General features: G+C 48.3%; 1 protein-coding gene across 11 annotated transcripts in view; it reads right to left on the minus strand.

Moving 5' to 3' along the window:
* NAV2 (neuron navigator 2) overlaps positions 1–27125 on the minus strand; it is a 396930-nt gene that overhangs the window by 129182 nt on the left and 240623 nt on the right. For all 11 annotated transcript variants that reach the window (XM_041729744.1, XM_041729743.1, XM_041729751.1 and 8 more), the window contains one exon: positions 990–1112. In XM_041729744.1, the coding sequence (XP_041585678.1) occupies positions 990–1112 (123 nt within the window). The remainder of the gene's footprint in view (positions 1–989; positions 1113–27125) is intronic.

Genomic DNA, 27125 nt, shown 5'->3' on the forward strand with positions numbered 1-27125 from the left:
GGGGTGACTTCAGCGTCTTTCTCCTTAGTGTGCTGCCCTATTTCTCTTAAGCCACAGAACCGCAGGCATCACTTAGCTCTTAGTAAAAAGTATATCCAGTTAAGAGGCCAGGAAGAAGCTGGGTTTGTGCTACAAGTGTGTGCGTTTCTGGTATATAAGGATGAACACCCCAAAATGTATGGCGACTTCAAGCACCTGCATCTAAATTCCACGTTTTGTCTCATCAACACACATGGGGAAAGAGGTCAAGTAAGCCAGTAAAAATCCTTTGTGATCAGGTCATTAAAGGGTATCGAAATCTAGAAATACAGCATGTCAGAGCTGGAAGGGATCCTGGAGATCATCTAGTCCAAACCCTTTCTTTGATAGATTGCTCAAAGCCATAGAATCTGTGTGTGTCAGCGTAAGGATTACCAAATAGTCTTCCGAAGCTCTTTTCTTGTCTGATGGTGGCTGCAGCCAAGACCAGTCAAGGGCCATAGTGTGAGCTCCTTGGCATGTGGTGCATATACTACACCCTTGACCTTTGCTGCCTATTCCCAGGCCACAGGAGACTCACAGTGAAGCAGCTCAGCCAAGGCCAGGAGTGCTCCTTCCTGCACACAGGCCTTCTGTGTGTCACCAGGGACTCTGTGCCAAGGTACAGTACCTAGAAAGCTGGCTAACAGGGAGTAAAGCAGGTCCCTGGGGCCTGAGAAACCGACAAAGATGCAATAGCAACAGTCAAAACAACCCAAACCACCTGAGCCTGAGCTCCCTCTATTCTTCCTGTGAGAAGCACCTTAACCAGAAGCAGGACCTGAGAAGACTTCAGCAGTGCTCTCCCTACCTGCTGCACCAGCTCCTCACCCCAGGAATGCTTTCAAAGGCTCCCAACCCCTTCATGGGGCACGGCAGGTGCCTGTCTGCTCTCAGTAGCACACCCTTGCTTCTCAGGACACTCTGGAATGATCTCTGCACCTGGTCAGTCCCAAGTGGAGCAAACTCACCTGTCGGCATCTCCAAGGCCCAGGGAGGTATTTCTTTGCAGGGTCTCCCGCACCACAGCCATCCCATCAGGGAGCCGGTTCAGGCGACGAGTGTAGAGGCCAAGTCCACCATCGGTCATGTACCTTTAACAGAAGCAGAGGATGATGCAGAGATATGGTCAAGGGAAATTCGCGCACAGTCTTGTTCACATCCAGAATCGCTGCATGGCCATCCTGTGCTCAAAGGGGGTAGGAACTGAAGCTTTCTCGATGCTCTGTCACTGATCACAGCCCGGGAATAACTCAGCTGTTGATGCAACTCAAAGGATCACCCACTTGCTAGCAAAAATAGAGCTTGACTTAATTAACCCAAACTCATAGGAACCTATGAAGCAGAAGGGAACTAGTGAATAAAATTAACTGTCAGATGTATTCATGACCTCTTTTTTAATTTGGCAATTATACAAGCAGGTGTTTCACCTAAGTAATGTGAACAGAACTGATAATCATTAGCAAATCATATGGAAAAAAAATTACAGTACGGTGCAGTGGAGAAAGTAGGCAAGCTTTTGAAAGAGATGGAAAGAAAAGACAGAGGACAGATGAGCCACCTTTGTCGTCATGGGCAAGTTGCTTCTCTGGGACTCTCATCTGAACTATGGGAATATCACAGCCTTCCTACATCCCAAGGCAGACATGAGAATTAGCCAGATAAGGCATAAGAAAGTGCTCTGCAATTCGTGTAACACCATATACATGGAAGACATTATTGGGGTTGTCGTCATCTTGAGGCATCTACAAAGGTGAATTTCACCTTTGATATCGATGTCTTAAGAGTGTTGTCACAAAACTCTCCAAACAACACTCATACTAATTAAGCCTTCCAGATTTCTTGGTGAGTCCACAAAACTATCTTATGATGGAGTCAGTACTATCAGAGGAGGGGGTTCCCCGGGATTTCTTCTGTATAGATAGCCATCTGCTACCCAGACCAGGTCCTGAGAGCTTAGCCACCAGGAGGAGGCAGCGCGGGTACAAAGCAGCTTTACTTCATCTACCCTGCCTCCTTCACAACATCCCATAAGGGATACTGCTTGTGCCATCACCCCCATCTTCATAGGAGAACAGGAAGGCAAAACAAAACCCGGGCAGAGCAAGAAACTAAACCCAGATCCCTTTAATTCCTCCATGGGCCCCATCAGATAGACCTGTAAGCCGTGTGAAAATGTAGGTGTCTTACATTTCAAGTGAAATGACATGTATTAAGACCATCAAGTGGTGATTTTCCTGAAATGGTGAACTGAGCTACATCACAGAATGTTTCACTGCATTTGGTCTTTTAGCTTTAGAATATATGAGGCATGAGGTAAATCCTAAGGGTTGTCAGCTCTTGACTTTCTTCTACTTCTAGTTTGGGATCTTTTGCGGATATATTCTTAGAAAAGTGGAATGACAGGATGCTGTGGAGGTTGCCCACCACCAGTAAGTTTTAGTTAGGGGCAGAGAAAAAAGTTCTCACTGGAGCATCCTGGGGTAAGAAGCTTCCATAAGAGTCAAAAGAATTCTCCCTTAGGGCAGCTTCCAGGACACCAGGGCTAAGTGGAACTTCTCTGACCTCCTCCCCCCCATCCCTGCTTTATGACACTGATGATCACAGACAATGCAATGCCAATGTAATGTAAAGTTTGAGTTGTCAAGGCAGTTGTTTGTGGTTGTGCCAACAAAATGACAACAGATTAGACTGAATTGTTCACTCTACTGTGTCATCTGAAAAAACAAAAATTCTGTGAAAATACGAAAAACCATTCCATTATACACTTTTATTTTTTTATTTTATTTTAAATATTTTATTTATTTACTCATGAGAGACACACAGAGAGAGGCAGAGACACAGGCAGAGGGAAAAGCAGGCTCCTTGCAGGGAGCACAACATGGGATTCCATCTGGGGTCTCGAGGATTACGCCCTGGGCAGAAGGCAGACGCTAAACTGCTGAGCCACCAGGGCTGCACCATTATACACTTTTTTAAAGGGTGGATTTTGTGAATCGCATCTCAACAAAACAAAAAACATAGAGATTACAGCTTATAGTTAAATAATTATTTGTATAATTACCTTTTAGTACTTATTTCCTACACTAGACAGTAAATTCCTTGAAGGCAGGCACTATTTTTACTATATCCCATGTGCCTAACACATATTAGGTGCTTACCACAAATTGTTTTTTTTGAATGAAGACCAAAGACACAGCCATAGGAGGAGATTTAGCAAAATCTTTTCAGGAGGACACCAATTACAGGTTTGCTTTCTGCTTTTTATATTATTTGATTTTTTAAGATTTGATTTTTTAAAATAATATCTACACCCAATGTGAGGGTCGAACTCATGACCCAAGATAAAGAGTCGCATGCTCCACCAAATGAGCCATCCAGGTGCCACTTCCTCTTTTTTTTTCCCCCCCAAAAATAAAGCAATTCTTTTTTTCTTTTGAACATTTGGTTTTTGGGGTTTTTTTGTTTTTTGTTTTTGTTTGTTTTTTTTTTTTTTTTAGTAATCTCTACCCCAAACATGGGGCTCACACTCATGACCCCAAGATTAAGAGTTACATGCTCCAGTGACTCAGCCAGCCAGGCGCCCCACCCAGCTTTTCCTTCCTCTTAAATGTCACCAAACATGAACCTAAGATATATGGAAAGGCAAATTAAACTGTTCATCTGCTGGTTTACCCATCCATCTGTCCATCCAACCACCCACCCATTCAAGGTGACCCAGGGTCCAGTGGTAGGCACCCTGTACACATCCTACGCCAGCACAAGGAGAAAAAACCCATTTACATCAAGATGTAGTGACTTTGCCAGAGGCTAAGACTTTCTATTTCAAATGTCCTTTCAAGGAGAATTCAGGGGAAGCTCTTCAAAACACAGTCTGTTGCACCATTAAGTAAGGCAGTTAATTTTGATTTCAGCAAAGCCCATCCAGCCATATAAACTAAAACTTTTCAACTGCAGGGATCTTGTCAAAGGACAAACAAATTCATTTTAGCATTCATTTCCCTGCTGGATTTTTATTGCTAGTGAAACAACACACACAGTTAGGCAATTACACGCACCCAGGCGTGTAGACGAGGCCCACATGCACACAGCCTTCGCTTTCTGTGGAGGCGCAGGGCAGGGCCTAGAGAGTATTCCACAGACGAATGCCCAGACGTGCCGCAGCCTCCAACCCTGTAATATCCCAGCACAATGTGGTTTTGTCAAAAATGAAAACCAACAGCGGTGGGAAGGCGCTGGAGAGATGGGACTGGATGCGTCACCCTGGCCTGCCAACTGCTGCAGGGAATTCTGATTTTGTTTAGGGCAAAGAGGAGGGAAAAGGCAAGGATAAATCAAATCCTCTGCCCTCCCAAATGCACAGAGAACTGAAGAGCCAGGTAGCTGAATGCTGCTAATCTGACCGTGATCAAGCTTCATTTCAATTATTTCATTCACTGTGTGTGAGAGCAGCTGGGGCGTGGGTGGGGGGTGGGGAGTGGGTAAAAATGGTGAGGAAATGGGGAATGTACATCTTTTCCCAGACACTTGTAAAAACACATATCCAATCACATATTTTAAAAATAATATTCTTAAAAATTAATTGTTTTATGTCCTCTCACTAGGAGACAGCATAGCATTGGAGATAGTTGTCACTACAGCAGGCTCACACTCAAGGATCTAATTTATTTATTTAAAAAGATTTTTTTAATTTATTCATTCATGAGAGACAGAGAGAGAGAGAGAGAGAGAGGCAGAAACATAGGAGGAGGGAGAAGCAGGCTCCATGTAGGGAGCCCAATGTGGGACTCGATCCCGGGACTCCAGGATCGCGCCCTGGGCCAAAGGCAGGCGCTAAACCGCTGGGCCACCCAGGGATCCCCCTCAAGGATCTAATTTAAAATATTTATTTCTATGAGCAGCCCAGGTGGCTCAGCAGTTTAGTGCCGTCTTCAGCCCAGGGCGCGATCCTGGAGTCCCGGGATCGAGTCCCACCCCAGGCTCCCTGCATGGAACCTGCTTCTCTGTCTGCCTGTGTCTGTTCCCCTCTCTCTCTCTCTCTCTCTCTCTCTCTCTCTGTGTGTGTGTGTGTGTCTCATGAATAAATAAATAAAAATCTTTAAAAAAATAAATAAAATATTTATTTCTAAATTATTACCCACTGATTCCAATAGTCTCATTTACAAAAAGCTCCCTATATATTTTTAAATAAGCTTCTACGCTCAATGAAAAACAGAATTTTGGTTTGACCCACATTTGCGTAGGAACGGGCTACTGACCACATTAACACAGACTGCCTTCATCAAGTCAATCCCTTACAAAAGCATCATTACAGGTGAAACAGTCACTGGTGTGTCCACCTGAGTCGCTGGCCCTTGTCCAGCAGTGATTAGAAGGCTTGTGCTCAGGACGGCAGGGGTGGAGGTGAGGAAGTGATGGCCGCCTGCCATCTTTGGGAGCTTTAGCAAGGCTCACACTGGGTAGAGATGAAAGGACTTGCCTGAGGTCACAAGGAGAGGAAGCAACAGATCCAGGGACTGGATCTTCCAGCACCAACACTGTAAGGTTCCTTCTCCTTGGGGAAATAAATAATTGATGCTGGAGCCTAATGATGTGCTGGTCATATCCTAATGTTTGCCTCCTGGGGTCCTGACTAAGCCAACAAGCAAATCAACAATTTCTACATTATCCTCTCGAGTTCTGCAGTGATGGGTGCAGGGGCTCTGCCTCCAGCTTCCACGGCCTTCCTTGAGGCCCCCGGATGGAGCCTGGGCTAATACGTAAGGTGTGTGGAAAACGTTTCCTTTTCTAGGCTGGGGCTCCCTGGGCTGGCCCAGGAACATAGGAACAAGCAATAGGGCTCTCTTGTCATGGAGACCTGGGTTTGGGCGCCTGAGCGGCTTGGTTGGTTAAGCATCTGCCTTCAGCTCAGGTCATGATCTCAGGGTCCTGGGATCGAGCCCTGCATCGGGCTCCTTGCTCAGCAGAGAGTCTGCCGCTCCTCCTCTCTCTCTCCCTGCTTATGCTTGCACGCTCTGTCAAATAAATAAAATCTAAAAAAATAAAAAATAAAAAATAAGAGAGCGAGCGATAGAGACCTGGGTTCAAATGTCTCCTCTGCCCCTGGCCAGCTGGGGGACCCTGTGTGCATCATTATTAATAAGAACTAATGATTATGGAGGCTGAGTACTGTGCTAAGTGCTTCCCATAAGTCATGACACGGTATCTTCAAGGCTCTCATCAAGTGTATTATCTGTTTTTCAGAGGAGGAAAATGAGACTGTGGTCAAGATCACAGTGCAGGTAGGTGGGTTCAAATTCCAGCTTTGTCACATTTCGGTGTGTAATTCGTTTGAGTTTCATTTCCTCAGCTACAAGATGGGTGAAACTATTGATTAACCTCACGGGGCTACGGTGGGTTAAGGGCGCCAGCGCATACAAAGCCCAGTGCCTGGTGTGTCAGGAGCACTTCAAGCTTATTAGCTGTCGTGATTATCAATAGCAGCGACTGCCCATATCATGGAGTAGTGACCGCACATCCCCTTCTTACTTCTTAATTGCACAACTGTTAGGTACCAGGCTCTGTACCAGGCTTAGGGTTGCAGAGGTGGAAAGACCTAGATCCTGCCCTTGGGGAAGCTCAAAATCTACAAGGGGACTCTGACATTGAAAAGATAATTCTACTACTACATGGAGAGTGGTATTATGGATGGATGTAGGATAGGCTCAGAGCACACCAGGGGAGGAATCACAGAGGAGCTATGTAAGCTGGCCCTTGAAGGGTGCATAGGCGTTTGCCAGCCACAGGACGAGGATCCATCTGGGCACATGGGTATCTCGTACAAAAGCAGAGAGAAATGGAGAGGCGGGTTCAGTTAGGAGAATGGCAAGTAGGTCACTGTGGCTGGAGCATCAGGAATAGACCGGAGCCGGGCAGCATGTGAACTGGGGCTCAGTCAGGGTGCGTCGTGACCTGTGGCTTCGAGCCAAGGAAGCAATGAAGGTACTGAGCAGACGACTCGCAGGCTCTGGCTTCTGTGTCCCAGAGAACACGGGCTCTTCACAACTTCTACCATTCAATGCTCCAGTTTGGGTGAGCATTTTCTCATCAGTACTCCCTTCTACAGACTTCTCAAAATGCTCCTCCTGTCTGAATCCTGTCTGCGTCATCGCAGACCTTTGGGGTAATGACCAGGCTTGCAGGGTAGACTCACCATCCCTCAGGCCAAAAGAGACCTGTGAACACCACATGCCTATTAGGAGGAACTTTCTAGACAAAGTAGGTGCAGTCTACGTAACTGACACTACCTACGAAAGCGCTTTGGAATCTAATAGAACCTGTTAGAACAAATACACCAGATCTTGAATCCAAAGTTTAGTCAATAGATGTCTTCTTGAAACATAACGAGACAACAACGTGGAACAAGCGAAAGTGGCTTTGTGAATCACCTTCGGAAGGAGGGCCCGGCCCCCCATTCCCCTAGTTCACAGTTCAACACAACCTGAATAAGTAACACGGACTGACTTCCACTAATCGTGAAAGAAATCACCTTCTGTCAAGGACTGGGGGAGGGGAGAGTGGACAGGAAGGGGAAGAAATATGTACTGACCTGATCTGGCTCAGTGCATTTCTAACGGAGCATGGCATGAAAAGGCAAAACAAAATTACAACAGAAATACTCGGATGTAAGAAATGAAAGTAGTACAAAACGGGGTGGGGGGGTGGGGGAGGTGGGTATCCAGCCTAGGTGATTATTTTTTCTTCAAAGACATGTCAACCGGGATCCCTGCGTAGCTCATTGGGATCCCTGGGTGGCTCAGTGGTTTGGCTCCTGCCTTCGGCCCGGGGCGTGATCCTGGAGTCCTGGGATCGAGTCCCACATCAGGCTCCCTGCATGGGACCTGCTTCTCCCTTTGCCTGTGTCTCTGCCTCTCTCTCTCTCTGTGTCTCTCATGAATAAATAAATAAAATCTTAAAAAAAAAAAAAAAAGACATGTCAACCTGCCTATGTGTTGTGGATGCACTTTTGATTTAAGTGGAAGATTGCAAAAAAAATAAAAATAAAAAAAGAATGGAAGATTGCAAAGAAAATGGAATAAAAGAAAAAATATATATTCACATACATTTACAATTCCTTGCCAATACCAATAAAGCTATGTGAGCGTGTATGCAACACACTTTGTTGCATACGGATAAAGGAAAATGATGTGGGCTGATGTAAAGTCCCTGCAGATGAGCATCTCACCAGGGTCCAGGACCCCCAGAGCACAGGCTTTCACAGCGCCCCTCTGCTCCACAGCAATGCAGCACCACGTGTACTCTCGGGGTTTATTAGCATGTAAGTTGAGTTTCTGGACAAACCTGTAAAAGGATGCCTTTAGTTTAGGGCCTCCTAGAAGTCAGATGAATAAACCTCACTCGGGGTCACAGAAGGACAAACCAGTCTAACAGAGCTGCCCATGCCCTTTTGAAGAAAGCCGATCTCTAGGACAGAAAAAAGCTGTTCCATTTGACTTAAGCGGAGAGGAGAATGCATTTGCAATGCAAAAATAGGATTTTTTTGGGGGGGGGGGAGTGGGCTTAATTTTTTTCAGCGCTATTTCTAAAAACTGTAGTACTAAAATTTAAGCAGACTTAAGATTCTACTGAAGAAACATTCGGAAACCACTCTGCCCTCAAAGTTTTTAGGCACTCAAAGTTTTTAGGCACCAAAGCTGAGGCAAATGTGGTTTACTTCATTTATCCACTACCACCCTACTCCCACCCTCCACCCCAAATGGCAACTACAGAGACATGTTGACTCTAACACCTTCCTTATGGCGTATCTTTAATATTTTATTTTTTCATTTTTTTAAAAGATTTTTACATATTTAAGTCATCTCTACACTTAACGTGGGGCTCAAACTTACAACCCTGAGATCAAGAGTTGCATGCTCTACTGACCAAGCTAGCCAGGAACCCCTATCTTTAATATTTTATTAAGATTTTATTTATTTGACAGAGAAGAGAAGAGACAGAGCACACGCAGTGTCAGGCAGAGAGGGAGAAGCGCACTCCCCTTGGAGCAGGGAGCCTGACATGGGACCCTGGGACCATGACCCAAGCCCAGGGCAGATGATTAACCAACTGAGCCACCCAGATGCCCCTATCTTTAATATTTTAAAATCAAATAAGTGAGCTCTAATCAAAGTACATGGTGCAGCTTCTCTATCGTGGGTCATCTTAAACTAAGCACAAGGAAACAAAGCCAACAGCTGCCTCTGGAGAAAGTCTAAGGTTTGCATGTCTTTCTCAGTTAGGGTTCCCTATAACGACAGAACTTTGGCTATAAACAATCTGGACTAGACAATGCAAGTAATCAAGAAGCATTTCTTTGGCTTTCATGGCTTTTGGGGAACTCCTCCAATGACTCTGTTAGCACAAGTAGAGGGGAGATGTGGGCCCAGAGAATGGTTTCCTACCTTTCTGCTGGATGCGGAGTCAGGGTTACCTTTTAGCACCGTTCCCCACTGTGCCGCACACCTGCGGGCTCTTCAGGACATCACCAAGATGGTATATTGATCTTTTTAGGAGGATGTGGGAGTTCACTTCTCTTCTCTAGCACAATCTTCCCCTATTTCGTTCAAGCCTGGAGCAGCTACCCAAGGCCATAGCACGAGCCACCTCAGCTCAGAGCACAGAACATGACCCTGAGCCACCAACTGGGAATACCTGCAGCTCAATGGGCACTGGCCCCTTCCCTGGCTCGTCCGCATTTCACTTCCATTGCACCCAGTCCTGGCTGTAAGGCGGGCTGGACGACAGTATTATACGCTGGCTGCTGAGGACTCTCCGATCCTGGTGCGGCAGGAAGTCCTGCCTGCTGCAGAAGTGAGCCGGGCTCCAGAGGAGGCTAGCCTAGTCACCAGAGCAGGCCTCTCTGGGGACCACTAGGGAGACGTTGCTAAGCTAGTCAGATAAGAACTCAGCTTCAGCAGGCTATGGGGACAGGGGCAGGAGCAGGAAAAGGCAGGCCTGAGCAAAGGAGGAGACAAAGGGTCCCAGGGGTCCCCTTGAAGCCTCACCAGGAAATATGGGTACCAGAGTCTTTATCTCCTAAAGCTAGGTGCTACGAAGCTGCGTGAAGAGAACAGAAGGTCCACACTGTGGAGGCTCCTGCAACAAAACTCAACCCATGCCTCACCCTACCTGCTGCTCCTAATAAGGGCCGTGGACCAGCAGCTTCAGAGTCACCCGGCAACTTTTTAGAACTGCGGTATCCCAGACCTCCTGAATCAGACTCTAGTTCAGGAAGACACTCGGGTGGCTCTAACGCACATTACAGAGGGGGAGCCCTGGTCTCAGGCAGCGGGCCCTGCGGTGAGGAACATAAGGCGACCCATATGAGCAAAAACTAAAGGGCTCCTATTTGTATGCATTCCTTATCGTGTCCCTCCTAATTCCTATGTTTTGTGCAGGTTTTATAGTGTATGCAAGATTTCAGTGACGTGTTTCAATAAAAACAAGCACAAGGTCTAACGCAGGAAGAAGCTCTTCTTTTACACATTAAGGACAATCTAGAGAACACTCTCTTGCTAAAGCAGAGATTCTGGGCAGCCCAGGTGGCTCAGCAGTTTAGTGCCATCAGCCCAGGGCGCGATCCTGGAGACCTGGGATCGAGTCTCATGTCAGGCTCCCTGCGTGGAGCCCTCTTCTCCCTCTGCCTCTCTCTCTGTGTGTCTCTCATGAATAAATAAAATCTATTTAAAAAAAAATAAAGCAGAGATTCCTAAATCTTCTTACATCGTGCATGCCATCTCACACCGTGTATCCAGTGGGGCCAGCTCAAAGGTCCCTGCCAGGTCCCATGCGATCAGTCCCTTGGAGTCAGGGCAGAAGGGGACCCTGGCTGAGTCAGCCCCTTCAGCATATCCTGCAAGTGTTCACAGAGCGAGACTTTTGCTTGTGCTCGCCATAAATGGACTCAGCCGCAGCACACGGCATGGCTGTAATGCACACGTCACCCTGAATTTTAGCACACAGACTCGAGCTCACCCCTGCATAGGGCTGGTGCTTGCTCTCACCAAACTCCTAGCAGGAGTGATCGATCAAGTGGGAAAATTCTTGCAGGATGAAGAAACATGCTGCCAAGATCCTTGCATCTTCTGTAAAATGCAATGTGAATATTCACAAGTTTGACAAAATTACATCTCATGTGCATTTTCAGAGTATTTTGGGTTAGCTTACTTAGGATGCAAAAAATCCATAATTTGCTAATAAAATACATTCGATCCCACAGCAAGCTGGGGATTTTAACGGTGGATTTGTCACCCATATGTAAAGTTTTCACTATAATCCCTCACTATGCTTGCTTAAAATGGGGGTTGGCAGGGCATCTTTCTGAAGAAAGGCTCCACACTTTGGAAATCTGACAGTCCCTGTCTGTGTCTGGAATCTGGTCTGGCCTGAGTTATCTTTATTGTGTGGTTCAACTGTCAGGGTGGGATTGTAACAAGTATCTCTAGCATTGGCAGGAAGCTTTTTGTCCACCTACTGAAAGATGACACACACTCTCACACACAGGACACAGTTCTCTAGACAAAGCCCCTTTAAGCTCTTTCTTGGAACGAAACAGATGGTGAGAGGAGACTGACTTATAATTCAGGAATTCTCCGACCTTAAAATCCACCTAAATCACCTGGGGAACCAAAAATAATGGAGATTCCAAGGCCTTAGCTTCACAAATGCAGGATGTCAATCCTGGGACTGAAACCTTGCATTTTTAAATAGACTTTTTTTTTAAAAAAAGAGCATTTTGTGGTTTACAGAGAACTTGCACAGAAAGCACAGTCCCCATATATCCCCTTTCCCTATTACTGACGCTCTGTATTAGTGTGGTCCGCTTGGTACAACTGAGGCACCAAAACGGATGTACTATTACTAACAAAACTCCAGGGTTCACCTCAGGTCCACTCCGTGTTGCATGGCTCTATAGGTTTTGGCAAGTGCATAATTACCATGTTTCCTGCATTACAGTATCATACGGAATAGTGTTACTGCCTCCCAAGTGCCCTATGTTACCCCTATTCATCCCTCCCCCCAAGCCTGCATTTTTAACAGATATGTAAGTAATTCTCCAGCAGGTAGTCAGGGTCAGACAGTGAGAAATGCTGCCTTAAATCCTGAGGCTTGGAGGGAGGAGCTGTGAGCTAGACGGGCCTCAGTTTCCCTAAGAGAGTGTCGCCGCAATGTGACTATAATATAATGATAACTTACATTTCAAATCCTCTAATAGCTAGTCTTGGCCCTCAATACTAAGGGGACAGTCCATGTTCATAGCACCTGATCCCTGGTGTGCACTCAGATCAAAGCTTGGTAAGAGCTGTTAGAACTTGAAGCCTCTACTAAAGTACCAATTAACTCATGGCCTTGGACTTAGAGGTCTGCAGACCTCAGAATTTTGTAACTGTGGAAGCCCAGGCTAGGAGGGGATGGGAAAGGGAGGAAGGGGGTGGCGTCAGGCATGTGAGTACAGAGGACCACGGGCAATACACAGGTGGCTCAGTGAAGGTGCCGTAATTCCATGCCCCTACCCTGGAAAAGCCTTCTGCTTTGCCTAGAGAATCCTTCCTCCCAGGCACTTCTTGTATGCTGGGGGCAGCATGTCTGTGAATCCTCTGGATGCTGCTACACCTTATCATCCTTGTGATTTTTCTTTCTTTCCTTTTTTTTTTTTTTTTTTTTTTTTAAGATTTACTTATTTGAGAGAGAGAATGAGCACATGTGACCAGGGGAAGGGGAAGAGGGAGAGAATCTCAGGCAGACAGACCCCCAGCCGAGTGTGGAACCTGACATGGGGCTTGATCTCATGACCCTGGGATCATGACCTGAGGTGAAATTAAAGAGCCAGATGCTCAACCGACTGAGCCACCTTGGTGCCCCATCATTCTTGGGATTTCCGATAGGACTCCCGAACCCCGAAGTGCTGACACAAGCTCACCTTGCACATTAGGTCAGAGGAACTCATGTAGGCATTCAGGATGGCGGGACCCCTTCTGAAGAGGACTGGAAGCCCAGGGTGGATTCAGACATCCAATGTCTCTCTTCTGGTTTCACAAGTCAGCCCCAGGTAATAACCACAGTCATCACCAGACCAGGGAGAGGCCAGCTGGTGCTTTGGTTCAGGTTCGTGCAAGTTTTGCCCTGTCTTATCGAGACTACGGCTGAAAGCAACATCAGGGTGTGTGGGAATAGATGGAGGAAGAAGGCAACCAACTTGCCAGTGGGAGGAAGACCCCTGCTGCAGTATGAGGCATGATGTAGCTCTGGGAAACGCCACCCAACATCTGCAAACAACCTGGATTCTGGAAGCACGTGAGGTTTGCAGGAAGCACTGCCATCGAGTCACATGCAGGCTGTTGCTCTAGAGATGGCCTCCACTTTGAGGTGTGGCCATTTGTAAGACCCATTTACGCAGCCTCTACTGTGAGGCGGGCACTGGCCTGGGTGCAAGGGATGCAAGAATCAGACTTAGTCCTTGGACCCCAAAAGGCTTGGTGCAGAGGTGCTAAGTTTGCATGGGGTTCAGCAAAGGCCAGAGCTGGAGGGGGCTGAAAAGGCTTCTTAGAGCAAGAAATATGCAAGTGGCATCCCAAAGGATGAGAAGGGATTTGCCAGGCAGCCTTGAGTTGGGGCAAGGAAATTAGTTCACAGAGATACACATGTGCAAGTACAAAGGATCTAAAAAGGTCCAGGGACTTCATTGTGCGGCTTAGATGTTAAAGTTCTATCAGGTAGCATTTTCATTAAAAAAAAAAAAAATCATTTGGGGCAGCCTGGGTAGCTCCGCAGTTTTGCGCCACCTTCAGCTCAGGGTGTGATCCTCGAGACTCCAGATTGAGTCCCACGTCAGGCGCCCTGCATGCAGCCTGCTTCTCCCTCTCCCTCTCTCTGTCTCTCATGAATAAGTAAATAAAGTCTTAAAAAAAATCATTTGGGATGCCTGCATGGCTTGGTGGTTGAGTGTCTGCCTTTGGCTCAGGTTATGATCCTGGGGTCCTGGGATTGAGTCCTGCATCAGGCTCCACGCCTCTGCCTACGTCTCTCTGCCTTTCTATGTCTCTCATGAATAAATAAATGAAATCTTAAAAAAAAAAAATCATTACTCTGGGAGCCCCTGGGTGGCTCAGTCGGTTAAGCATCTGACTATTGATTTCAGCTCAGGCCATGATCTCAAGGTCATGAGATGGAGCCCCATGTCTGGCTCTGCACTGAGTGTGGAGCCCGCTTACGAGTCTCTCTCTCCCCCTCTGCCTCTGGTCCTCCTTGCTCCTCTCTCTCTCTCTCCCACTCAAAAAAAAAAAAAAAAAATCATTCCGGGCACTCATTCTAGATGGGATTCAGTAAATGTATTCCCGTTCAAAGAAACAGATATGCAGGGTCTCTGGCCTTCAAGGGTAGGGATTAAGCCCAAACTGGGTGACCGCTGGGTGCTCAAGTTACCTGCCACTAAATCCAGCGAGACCAAGAGACACAACAGCTGACACACAGATGCCTGGCCCCGTTCACTCTTCCATGTGCCCTCATGCCCTGGGTGACCTTCAGACACGGCACCCAGGCGCCCCGGAACCCTGTGGGAGTGGGTGCCTCTCGGGGGCAGGGTGGGAGTTTGAAAGTGCATATTTAATGTTACAGATTCACTGTTTTACATGAATAAAAACACCACTGTTTTTTTTTTAAATTATTTTTGTTTTTGTTTTTTGTAATTTATTCTGTATGTAGGTAAAATTTGACAAAATCCTGGCTGGAGCACGGGGGCAGTGTCAGTGGCTCAGTTGGTTAAGTATCTCTCAGTTTCGGCTCAAAGCTTGATCTAAGGGTCGTAAGATGGGGCCCCATGTCGGCTCCGCCCTCAGCGGGGAGCCTGCACGTGATGGTCTTCCTTTCCCTCTCTGCCTCTCCCTGCACGCGTGGCCCCCTCTGTACTCTCTCTCTCAAATAAATAAATAAATCTTAAAAAAAAAAAAATCCTGGTTGGTGTGGAGCTGTTAAAGATACAATGATTCTCAAAAGTCACACCTATTCTTACACTTGCTACACCTCAAAAAAAAAAAAATCAGTGTGAGGTCTTTATGCTACTCAGTAAGGGATTAAAGATTTTATTTATTTATTCAAGAGAGACAGAGAGGGAGGGAGGCAGAGACACAGGCAGAGGGAGAAGCAGGCTCCATGCAGGGAGCCCAATGCAGGATTCGATCCCCGGGCCCCAGGATCAAGCCCTGGGCTGAAGGTGGCCCTAAACCGCTGAGCCACCTGGGCTGCCCCTCAATAAGGGATTAAAACAAACTTTCCAAAGTTTGGAAAACAGTGAGTTCAAATGTGTGAGCACGAGAACCAGCCATTTTCCCTCCTAGAGCTCAGACTTTGAACTAATACCTCAGCAGCAGGCCCCAGCCTACTAAGAGGCTCTCCAAAAGCGTGTCGCACCTCCACGGATGGGGCACAGGCTCTCTTCCCGTGGAGGGCAGGGGTGTGGCTGGGAGTGCAGAGGGCACACCCGGGCCATGTCGGCCGATCTCACACCTGCCACTTTGGGGCCCCAACGCCTTCAAAGAGCTGCCCTGCATCATCCTGGTAAAATAAGCCATGGTAGAAATTCTGAAGATCTTAAAAATACAACAAAATCCTCAAGGGAAAAGGCTTTCTACGCAAACCAGTGACCAGTAGAAAAGAGCCCAGCCACAGGCTAGGCATATCCAGAGAAACACCTGAGTTCTTAGGTGAACTGGAGAAAAATCCCCTTTTTCTGCCAAGGCCGGTAAAAGTGTGTCCTACTCCAAGGAGTGCCTGTGGGGGCTGACGTGGTACTGACTCCTAGACACAGGTGACGCGCTCCGCAGCGCTGGAGCATCGTGCCCACCTGCCCTGACGTGGGGCGTCCTCAGGCCCCGGGCTCTGCGTTGCCACGCACGATAGTGCTGAACCACAGAATGCCTCCGGAGACCATGTCCCCCATCCAGGATAAGGTCGTAGCTCTCAAACTTCACCTTCAGTGCAACTGGGCATTACGCAAAACACCCACAATACGCAGGCTCCCGGGACGACAGAATATTGGATCTGGGGGGAGATCCAATATTGGATCTCAAGATATTCTCAAAGATAAACGACTTGATCTGATGATTTGTCTGATGCAGGACTGAGATTCACGGAGTTTAAGGGATGTGCTCAGGGACACGCAGCTAGAGCGCAGACGCTGACGTGGTTTCATTGTAACGTGTTTTTGTGTTCAATCAATTCACCGGGCTTAACAGATCTATCTTTTATGATAAAATAGAAGTTTCACTCCTTTATTTTACATTTTAGTAGAACTGCTTATCCATCTCCTGGTGCTCCAGCCTCTCGCCCATCAAGTTCAATAACGGTAAGATCATTGTTGTTGTTATTATTATTTTAGGATCAGTATTTTTGCTTCAATATCCTAGTCCTTCGAGCTGTACCCAGGACTCTTTTTTTTTTTTTTTGAGATTTTATTTATTCATGAGAGACACACACAGAGAGAGACATAGGCAGAGGGAGAAGCAGGCTCTCTGCAGGGAGCCCGATGTGGGACTTGATCCTGGGACTCCAGGATCACACCCTGAGCCAAAGGCAGGTGCCAAGCCGCTGAGTCCCCCAGGGATCCCCAGGACTCTTGAGATAGGTACCTGAGAACATGTTTTTGGTGGAAAGAATAAATAACCACCAAGAATGTAATTGCTTTTACATCTAACATTCATGTTGAGCATCTGGGGTATAGAAAACTAAAACCTCCTCACGTCTGTTTAGAGATAAGCCAGACACTATTGATAATAGTGGGCTAGGTGACTCCAAAGGCTCCAAGGAAGACCCCTAGGAAGATGGGGGCCTTCCAGGCAGAGGGGGCGAGGAAGAAAAGACACGGAGGGAGGAGTCGCAGGTCCCATTCAAGGGACGGCATGGCTGGAGCCGAGTCCAGCACGCAGGGAGCGCTGTCAGCCGCCCTGGGTGGCATCTTGGGTGCCAGCCAATGGCAGTCTCGTTGCCCGTGGCTGAAATCCTCCAGGTCCATGGTGTTTAAAGAGGGAGTGAGAATGAAAACCAGTGGGGCAGGGAGTTCAGTCTGAAAAGCAAAAACTGTTTCCCCCTAGAGTTCGACGTGTATGGGCCTGGATGGTGCCACAGGCATGTTCACAGGAGGGACAGGTGTGGTGCACACCGCTGGCCGGCGTGACTCTGCGTGTAGCAAGGCGGCTGCTGGGGCTCTGCGGGTAACGGGGGGCATGACACCCCGCAGGCCAGCCTGCAGACCCGGAGTGGCCGGGAACCCCCCCACAGGCAGCTGAAGCAGGAGGGAAGGCGGGCTGAGAGCGCGCCCGCGTGCAGGGCAGCGACCTCCAGAGTAGGAATAAAGCAAGGCTGTTGCCTACAGGATGCTCGGGTTACCTTCCGTCACTGCGGCCCAACAGCTGCCTGCTGTCACAAAGACAAAAGAACAGGGCCCCAGACTTTTTCTCCGTCTTCGTCTTATTCCAGTGCTTTCACAAGAACAGCAGACGGGTCAGCTGAAGCAGCTGCTCAAACGGGGCAGGGGCAAGGCCAAGTTCCCTAGACCTGCCAAGTCAGAGTGAGCATATCCAGTATTCTAACGCTCGTACGCCCTCAAGACCTGCAGGTTCAGGACACGAGTTATAGATGGCAACATTCACTAACGCCTGAGCTAGGGTGCACACCCCTGGCTTATGGCGATTCCCAGCAGCCCGGGTCCTCTCCGCCTCCAAACCCCCACCCATGTCACCCAGATCAGAGCCTGGGCGGAGGAAGGAGGCATGCACGGACTCGTGTGCTTATTAGAAGCAGGGTGAGGGGGAGAAATTTTTCAGAAGAAGCAACCTCAGTACTACTCTCGCCCCCAGGCTGGGTGTGCAAACCCAGATGGCCAAAGAGACCTCTTCCTCTGCAACACAGCACCCAGCTGGGCTCCATCTATAATAGGTCCTCAGTTTCTAATGTGGGGCCCTGGGCACCCTGGGCCTTCGGCCTGAAAGAACCTGTAAATGTCTTCCCTCTCAGCTTCTCACCTCACGCCAGAACCCCCTCTGCAACACGTGGACACAGTTTTCCACATCCTGCTTGATTACTCTCAGGAACAGGAGGCTCATGCCTTTGCAAAAGGGCCCACCCACTCTTTCACAGGGCTCATGTTCTGTATGTTTTCTTTCCTAACACAGATGAATGGTTGCCATGGTGGGTAGAGAATGAAAATTAGAAGACCAACTTCCAACTACAGTGCAAGTATGGCCCTCTGGAACCTACTGCTTTTTCTAAGTATTTCCCATGCCAAAAATATCTAGTTTCTACAAATATTTCTATTATGATTTTGAACTCTTAGCCTTCCTGGTTACCCTTTCCTAAACAAACCTCTGCCAGATTCTGAACCCTTTAAAGCCTACCACCGAGAACAAAGCAGGCACTGCCTACCTCACAGTTACTCTATTGCTTCCTACATGACCATTCTATTAATCCAGGTGAGGGTTAGGCTTATACGGAGCTCTCTAAAATGTGGGAAGCTCTTGGGGTCTCAGAGCCTAAAGCCTAGCAGGTGGCAGCACCAAAAGGGAAGAGATCTGGATCTCAAAGGCTGAGGGCTCAAGCTCCCCCAAATTGGCTGTACTCTTTAGCAGCTGTATGGCCTAGGACAGGTGACTTCTCTCATTTCCACTGGGGAAACCTGGCTTGCCAAAGGCTGGACTCCCACTGACTTCTCTCCCAATTTGCACATCCATAAAATGGGGATAATAACATGTTATAGGCCCTCTAGGATTTCTCTAAGAATTCAAAGAGATAATACCTGAAAAGGGCCTGCGCCATGTGGAAAAACACTCTACGAATAATGGCTCCCATTAGTACTATTAATAATTACTATTACTGGGATGCCTGAGTGGCTCGGCGGTTAAGCCTTTGCTCAGGGTGTGATCCTGGAATTCCAGGATCACGTCCCACATCGGGCTCCCTGCAGGGAGCCTGCTTCTCCCTCTGCCTCTCTCTCTGTGTCTCTCTCATGAATAAATAAATAAAATCTTTAAAAAATTACTATTACTATTAATAGCAGTACTGCTATTACCACCTTCTTCCTTTCTCCCTTCACTGTACACACATTACTAAGCATATATAGCAGGTCTGCAAGAAGAAGTTAAGAAACGTGGGAGTAAAAAGCCAGACTCCCTCTGCTCAAGGATATCCTGGTCTAGGAAAACAGGGAATTACAAAAACAAAACAAAAGAACTGAGAGGAAGGTAGTAGCTTCCCGGGAGGTATTACCAGGTGCTCGGGTGGCCAGGGAAGGCTACCTAGCTTCAGCAGATCCTCAAAGGACTATGGTAAGTGGGTGGGGATGGAGGTGGGAAGAATCTGTAGAGAATGGACACACGCGGGCAGCCCAGGTGGCTCAGTGGTTTAGGGCTGCCTTCAGCTCGTGATCCTGGAGACCTGGGATCGAGTCCCACCATCGGGCTCCCTGCATGGAGCCTGCTTCTCCCTCTGCCTGTGTCTCTGCCTCTCTCTCTCTTTCCTCTTTGTGTATTCTCATGAATAAATAAAAATTTTTATTATTATTTTTTTGAATAAATAAAATCTTAAAAAAAAAAAAAAAAGAATGGATTCACGCAAAGGCACAGAGGTATAAGAGTTTGGGGCCATGAGAAAATGCTCATGGTCCAGGACTAGTATGTAAATTAGGGAGAAGGGTGGGCAGTGAAGAGGAGATGAAAGGGAATGAGGCTGGGCAAGCAGATCCCTCATTAGCGGCCCAGATGTAAAGGAGGGCCTACTATGCACCATGCTGGGAACAAGAGACCCACAGTAAGACAGACAAGGTCTGTGCCGCCACAACGCTTACACTCCAGGGTGAGGACCACGGAGGGCCTTGTATGCCATGCTGGGCACTAGAGGGGGTAGGATGTGGCAGGCCGTACCTTGCAGAAATGACCATAGCAACATCCCCAACCCCCACGGGCTCTTCTTCCTTGCCACCTTTCCACTGAGGGAGGACATCTATGTTCGCTTCTCTCCTCTTGAATCTGGAGGGCTAGGGCTGCTCTGACCAGTACAGTCTGGTGAAAGCGACTCCCAAGGGTAGTGCATAAAAGGTGATGCGGCTTTGCTTTGCTTCACCGTACCACCTGCCCTTGGAGCCCTAAGTATCCAGGGGAAAGAGTCTGCCAATCATGTCGTGAGGAAGCTACGCCACATGGAGAGGCCGTGTTTGTCCTAACCTTCAAGTCGCCCCAGCCCAAGTGTTAGATGTACGAGGGAATGGGCTTCGGAACAGCATGGATCCCCACTATCAATCGGCTCCTGCCCTGGAGGCCTCCCAGCTGAGACTCCAGACACCGTGGAGCAGAGGCAAGCTATCCCACTGGCCCTTGCAGCAATTCCTCATGCAGAGACCCCACGAGCATCATAAAATAGTGGTTTCAGGCAGCTAGATTCTGGAGGCATTTGTCTTATAGCAACAAAAACTTACACACTAAATCTCCCCAGCAGGCAACCTGGGGCCACTGAGGAGTTCCAAGCAGGTGACAGTGTAGCCAGATATGTGCTCTAGAAAGATTTTTCTCACTCAAGTGTAGCATGGCTGTGTTGGATGGGCCTTGGGGTCAGAGGTAAGGAAAGCCACGAAGGGATGTGTGGGGAGACACGGGAGCCGTGAGCCTAGAGAGGACCACGGCACGGGATACTGCAGAGAGAATCCACCACGCTTAGCGACCGGTGTTCCAGAAATGAGGAACTGAAGAGCCTGAGATTCTTTGTGGGTTCCGGCTGTGGAAGGGAATGGATGTGGAAACACAGGAGGAGAAACAGGGTCAGGGGGGAAGAAGAGGAGTCAGAGTTCCAACGTATTCGCACGGCTCCTGTGAAAGGCCTGGAACACCGCGGCTGTGTTCCTGTTCTATGGTCGGGCTGTGTGCCTCTGAGTCTGGGCTCCCGAATTCACCAGCTCTGTGACCTTGGGCGTGCTGCCGATGCCTTTTAAGGTCCCACCTCATCAGGGGGATGGGAAGAAGAGTGCACGGACTAAAGAGAGGGTGAAATGAGATAAAGCATACAAAGTGCTGCACACAGCACCTGGCATTCAGAAATGCTCCGTGTATGGCAGTTGCTCTTGTTATCACAATGATCGTGACTATTTTCTTAAAATAGATTTTATTTACTTATTTGAGAGAGCATACGCAAGGGGGAAGCAGAGGGTAAAGGAGAAGCAGATTCCTTGCTGAGCAGGGAGCCAGACGTGGGACTTGATCCCAGGACCCTGGAATCATGATATGAGCCAAAGGCAGACCTGAGCCATGCCGGTGACCCACAATGATCATGATTTTTTTTTTTTTAAAGGATTTATTTATTCATGAGAGACACAGACAGAGAGAGAGAAAGAGAGAGGCAGGAAACACAGGCAGAGGGAGAAGCAGGCTCCATGCAGGGAACCTGATGTGGGACTCGATCCCGGGTCTCCAGGATCAGGCCCTGAGCTGAAAGCGGCACTAAACCACTGAGCCACCTGGGCTGCCCAATGATCATGATTATTGATCATGATTATTACGCTGTTACGCGTACTTGGCCATTTTCTGCAGGGCAGTAAATGAAAGCTGTTCCCAGGGAACCTCATGCACGTCTCTGGCGAACGGTTTGTTCAACCGTAAAGTCCACGTCAACTTCTAAAATAGCTACACCGCCTGCCAAGGAGGAAAGCGTGTGAGCTGTCCCTCATCTCGGTCTCCCTTCCTCTTCCCAACTCAATGGTTGAGTGGTTTTAATTAACAACTCCCATAGAGTAAGGCAAAAGTCCCTCGATTAATAAAGCTCTACCTTGCCGTGCGTGGTTCTGAGGCCTCCGGGTGGCGTGGGCTTTGTAATCGTGTTTTGTTTGGGGTCGCAGCGGGCGGGGAGGTGGGGGGGGGTGCTTCAGGAGGAAGATTTCCTTGGAGGAATTCAGGTATCACACTGACAAGGGCTGGAAACCGGAGGTGAGTGAAATGCCCATCTGTGCCCACACCTAAAAAGTCCGCTAAATCTTCCCGCAAAACCGACTCCAGGTCTGGACCTTCCTGCCTCTGCCCAGCTCCTTAGGTCTCCCTTTCCAGTGCGCACAGAACCGGTCTGCACAGGCACCTGGCAAATGTTGACACGAGTGTTTCCAATGCTTTAGTAGAGGCCTGAGACATTGAAAAGAAATGAAACTCGTAATAATGCTTTTGGAAGCAAAGAAAGGGATCTGCCTTTGCCCCTGCCCCAGCCAGCTCCATGGTTCTCGCTCGAGCACTCGCCAAGTATTTGCAAGTCCCCATGCAACTCGGCCCTCTGAGCCTGACCCTTCTTCTTCCTTTTTTAAAGATTTATTTATTTGACAGAGAGAGAGCGAGCGAGCATGCACAAACAGGGGGGTGGTAGGTAGTGGGAGAGGAAGAACCAGGCTCCCCATGGAGCAGGGAGCCCAATGTGGGGCTCCATCCCCGGACCCTGAGATCATGACCTGACCCGAAGGCAGGTGCTTAACCGACTGACCCACCCAGGCACCCTTGAGCCTGACCCTCTGAACCCCATCTCCCATCTCTCTTTCTCGTTCCCTGAAATAGCGCAGGGTGGGTATTCGGGGCTTCCCCTGCCCCTGGAGCACCCATGCTCCTTTTTCGGTCTTGCTTCCCATCTGATCATCTGGTCAGAGCGTGGGATCTAGCCACAACCAAAGCCATACTGCAGGGTTCCTGGAACATGGGCTTTGAATTCAGCCCTTTCAAATACCTGGTTCCAGGAGTTACTACCCATGCGATCTGTTCAAGAAATTTAACCTCCCTGAGCTTGGGCTCCGTCACTGTAAAAAGAGGATGAAAAACAGACCCTCTCTCTCAAAGAACTGATGTGAAGAATGAGTGAGACAATGCGTGGAAAGAACTCAGCTCAGAGCCCAGCACATCAAAGAGCCGCAGAGCGAGTCCAGCTTTCAGGAACTCGCGCACCGGCACCGCCGCTGCGGGACCAGCAGAAGGACTGGTGGTGGCAGGCCCCGGAGGCGACTCCTCTGGCCGCCCCCTTCTCTGCAGAGCCAACACCACGTTTACTCTGTCCCATGCTGCTGACAACTTGAGTTGACTTTACCCAACTTCACTGTCCTCGTATGTGAGATTTCTCATTTCAAAACAGAGGACTGGGAGGTCACAGGCTGCAAGCTCTGGGACCTGGGAGCGGGACGGGGTGAGGCAGCAGAGAACCAAGACCCTCTGCCCCTTGTCCGAAGATCGAGAAGTAAATGCGGGCTTGATTTAGGGCTGAAGACTCTGGAGACACACCTGACCCTCTCCTTCATCTTGGAATTTTATTCTGCTTTGGTTGGGGGGGGGAGGGAATGTCTCAAAAATTTTCAGCCCTCCAGAAGCATCCTTGCCAGGGCATCTGCCTCACTCCACGGTGATTTCAGGACTTTTTTTTTTTTTTTTAAGATTTTCTTTATTTATTCACGAGAGACATAGAGAAAGAGGCAGAGGGAGGAGAAGCAGGCTCCATGCAGGGAGCCGGACCTGGGACTTGATCCTGGATCTCTAAGATCATGCCCTGGGCCAAAGGCGGTGCTAAACCACTGAGCCTCCCAGGCTGCCCTGATTTCAGGATTAAGAGGAAAGGTCAAGCCCTCCATTTCTCAGGGAGATTTTTTTTTTTCAAGATTTATTTTTTCAAGAGAGACACACAGAAAGAGACAGAGATACAGGCAGAGGGAGAAGCAGGCTCCCTGCAGGGAGCCCGATGTGGGACTCGATCCTGGCAATCTGCATCACACCCTGAGCCAAAGGCAGACGCTCAACCACTAAGCCACCCAGGCGTCCCAGGGAGATTTTTTTTTTTTTTTTTTTACCCTGGGGATGCACTGATTCTTCCAAGGCATGCGCAGACTCTTGATTTGTGGTCATACCCCAGGCAGGACGCGTTAGCCTCGAGTCCTCACAGATGTTTCTACAACTGATGTGTTGCTGTCTCTGGGCCACAGGTAGCTGCCTCCGGCCCCCAGATGACTCACCCCCACTGATCCTACAAGGCCTGCTTGCAGACCATGCTTAGTTTCCACGTCAACCTGGACCATCATACCAGATATCGAGGCAAACACCAGACTAGACGTTGCTCTAAAGGTACTTTTTAGAGGAGGATTAACATGGAAACCAGTAGACTTCCAGGAAAGCAGATTACCCTCCACAGCGGTGGTGTGCTTCATCGAAGCAGTTGAAAAAAGAGGGGAAAAAAAAAAAAGGCTGATATTCCCCAAGGAGGAGGAATTTCTGCGTCCAGACGGCCTGTGGACTTGAACTGCCACACCAACTTTTTTCGTGGAAGACACCAATACACAGATCAACTCTGACACAGCGAGCTGAAATGTGATCACTGCTCTCAAGAATAAGAAACGAAAAAAAAAAAAAAAAAGAAAGAAAAGGCAGGAGATCATCTTAGCAAGAAAATTCTCAGTAGGAGAAAAAAAAATGAGTGAGGCAGATAAATGCAACTAGTCTGAGAAGACTAAAGGGAACCACCATCCCGTGTGTCAAACATTTTACACACAGTCTCCCTCTTTCCTTCCCACCACACACCTAAATGGTAGGCTGCCATCTAACAGATGGGAAGAGGCGCAGAGAATGAAGCAACCTCCCTGAGGTCACACAACTGGCAAGCAAAGAACATGAAGTCAGGTCCTCGGAGTCCAAAGCCTGAAGTTTCTTCCATCATACATGCCTCCAGAGCAGCAGGATGAGAGGATCGTGAATTCCCAAGAAAACTTCAGTTTCTTATCTTGATCTGAGTAAAGGCACATATGGCTTTTTTTTTTTTTTTTTTTTTTTTTTTTTTTTTTTTTTGAGTCTTTCAACATGGGTTTACTGACTCAGGGCCAAAATACTCCCAACCTCTCATCCAAATGTTTCTTTTCATATTCACCTCAACTCGAACTTCGTATTCTCCAACCTCACCATCATAAATCTATTGAGCCACTCTGTAGCTGCTGGCCCTTGAAAACTAACTGGGAAGGGTATTTTCAGGGATCTATATGCTTATGATAAAAATAAACATGGACTGGGTTCCCTAGATCTAGAGAGCTGTACCAAAGCTTAACAGGAAAACTAGGGGACCTTGGGGTCTGTGACACCTCGATGCTCTCCATTCAAGGTACGTTAGGGGCTTGCAGACCAGTGCACTTCAGCAAGGAGGGTGCATCATCCCGAAGGATGCAGGACCCAATAACCAACCACAGTAAAGCAACAAAGGTGCCAAAATCACTCTGAGATTCCAGCACACAGAGGGAAAGAAACAGTAAGATATGAGGCCATCTTTTTCATCTCTTCCATGGGCTTAAAACAATTAAGTAACAATATCCTCCTGTGTCTTCGTTTTCCTTAATTGTAAAATGAAAATATCATGTAAAGCCTGAGTCTGGGGGATAACGTAAGATACTCAGCATTCAGAGAGAGCAATACGTGTTAGCCCCTATCCCCTGTCATCTACTGAGAGCTTCGGGGTTGGAACACGTTTTTCCTGTAAGTACCCCTCGGTCCATGTGAGTTCATGGGTCCCAGGTTTACCCTGAGAAGGGCCTACAGTGATCAAAAGTGAGTCCCCCAAATACAGAGTACCCAATGGTCCAGGCCTGAGAACAAATCCTGCTGGGCATACGCCAGAGCACAGCCAGGGAAGGAGGTGGGACTTGCTCAAGATTTGTCAACTTGAGGGATCCGTGGGTGGCTGAGCCTGCCTTTGGCCCATGCGTGATCCTGGAGTCCCAGGATCAAGTCCCACATTGGGCTCCCTGCATGGAGCCTGCTTCTCCTTCTGCCTGGGTCTCTGCCTCTCTCTCTCTCTCTCTCTCTCTCATGAATGAATAAATAAAATCTTAAAAAAAAAAAAAAAGATTTGTTAACTTGAGAAAAATGCAGAGTCTCTTCGTAGCGCTGATGAATGGACCCCAGGTGGAAGTTCCCTTGGTTAAGCACCTGGGGCCAATCTGAGTAATACCCAGAAGCTGCTGTGGGTTTTGTTGACGCTGCCTACCAACGAAGGGCCTTGTGAAGGGCAGGAAGTCTATTCCTAACAGACAGCAGACAGTCCAGGTGGTGGGAAGGAAAGGAAGGAGCACCTTGCTCGGCCTGATTCATCACAGCACAGTGCTCTTAACCTGACATGCGGGCTGTCGGCTGGAGTGTTTGGGGGTAGTCACATTTCCCACATGAGCATCAGTTATGGTCCTGCCCCAAACCCCACGCATCGAGAGGTCTCCCTGGGATTTGAGGATACGGAAAGATGGAAGAGAATGAAACACAGTGAACACTTTTACCCTGCACCAGACACTGAACTAGGTATTATATGTACATCGTATCCCACTGAACCTCAGCAACATCATCCCTAAGAGGATGATCCGGAAGGATTCACAATGCCCAGACACCATACCAGCATTCCTCGTGCGTTACCTCATTCGATCCACGGCAGGCAGCTCTGGGCATGACTATTCTCATTTGCAGATGAGAAAAGCTGCCTTCCCCAAGGATAAGGTGAGAACATAAAGGACCCCTGCAGGGCCTGCTCCATTCTCAGATCCTACTAGGAGCCCCCACACTTTGCTTCTCAATGCTAGCACAGATCACCACTTGCCTTGGGTTAGAATTAAGTGTTGACCAACAGGGCAACCTCCCCCACTGGGCCCTGAGCTATTTCAGGGCAAGGATTGGAAGGCTACGGGGGTTGGAGTTTTCTTAAAACCCCTAGAGGTGCATTCTGTAGGCTGCCTTGTACTCCGCTTAAACACTCAGCCAGGAGCGCCTGGGTGGCTCAGCGGTTGAGCAACTGCCTTTGGCTCTCGTGTGACCCTGGAGTCCTGGGATCGAGTCCCACATTGGGCTTCCTGCAGGGAGCCTGCTTCTCCCTCTGCCTGTGTCTCTGCCTCTCTCTGTGTATCTCACATAAAAAATTAATAAAATTTAAAAAAAATCATTTAAAACACTCAGCCAGCCCTGATTTGGAGCTGGCTTGGAGCTAGCTTGGAGCTGGCTTGGGGACTGATGCAATGTGAGGGCCCTGGGTGGGTGCCCACATGCAAGAGGGAATTCTGGGAT

The sequence above is a fragment of the Vulpes lagopus genome, chromosome 15, assembly GCF_018345385.1.
Source record: "Vulpes lagopus strain Blue_001 chromosome 15, ASM1834538v1, whole genome shotgun sequence".
NCBI classification, from domain to species: domain Eukaryota; kingdom Metazoa; phylum Chordata; class Mammalia; order Carnivora; family Canidae; genus Vulpes; species Vulpes lagopus.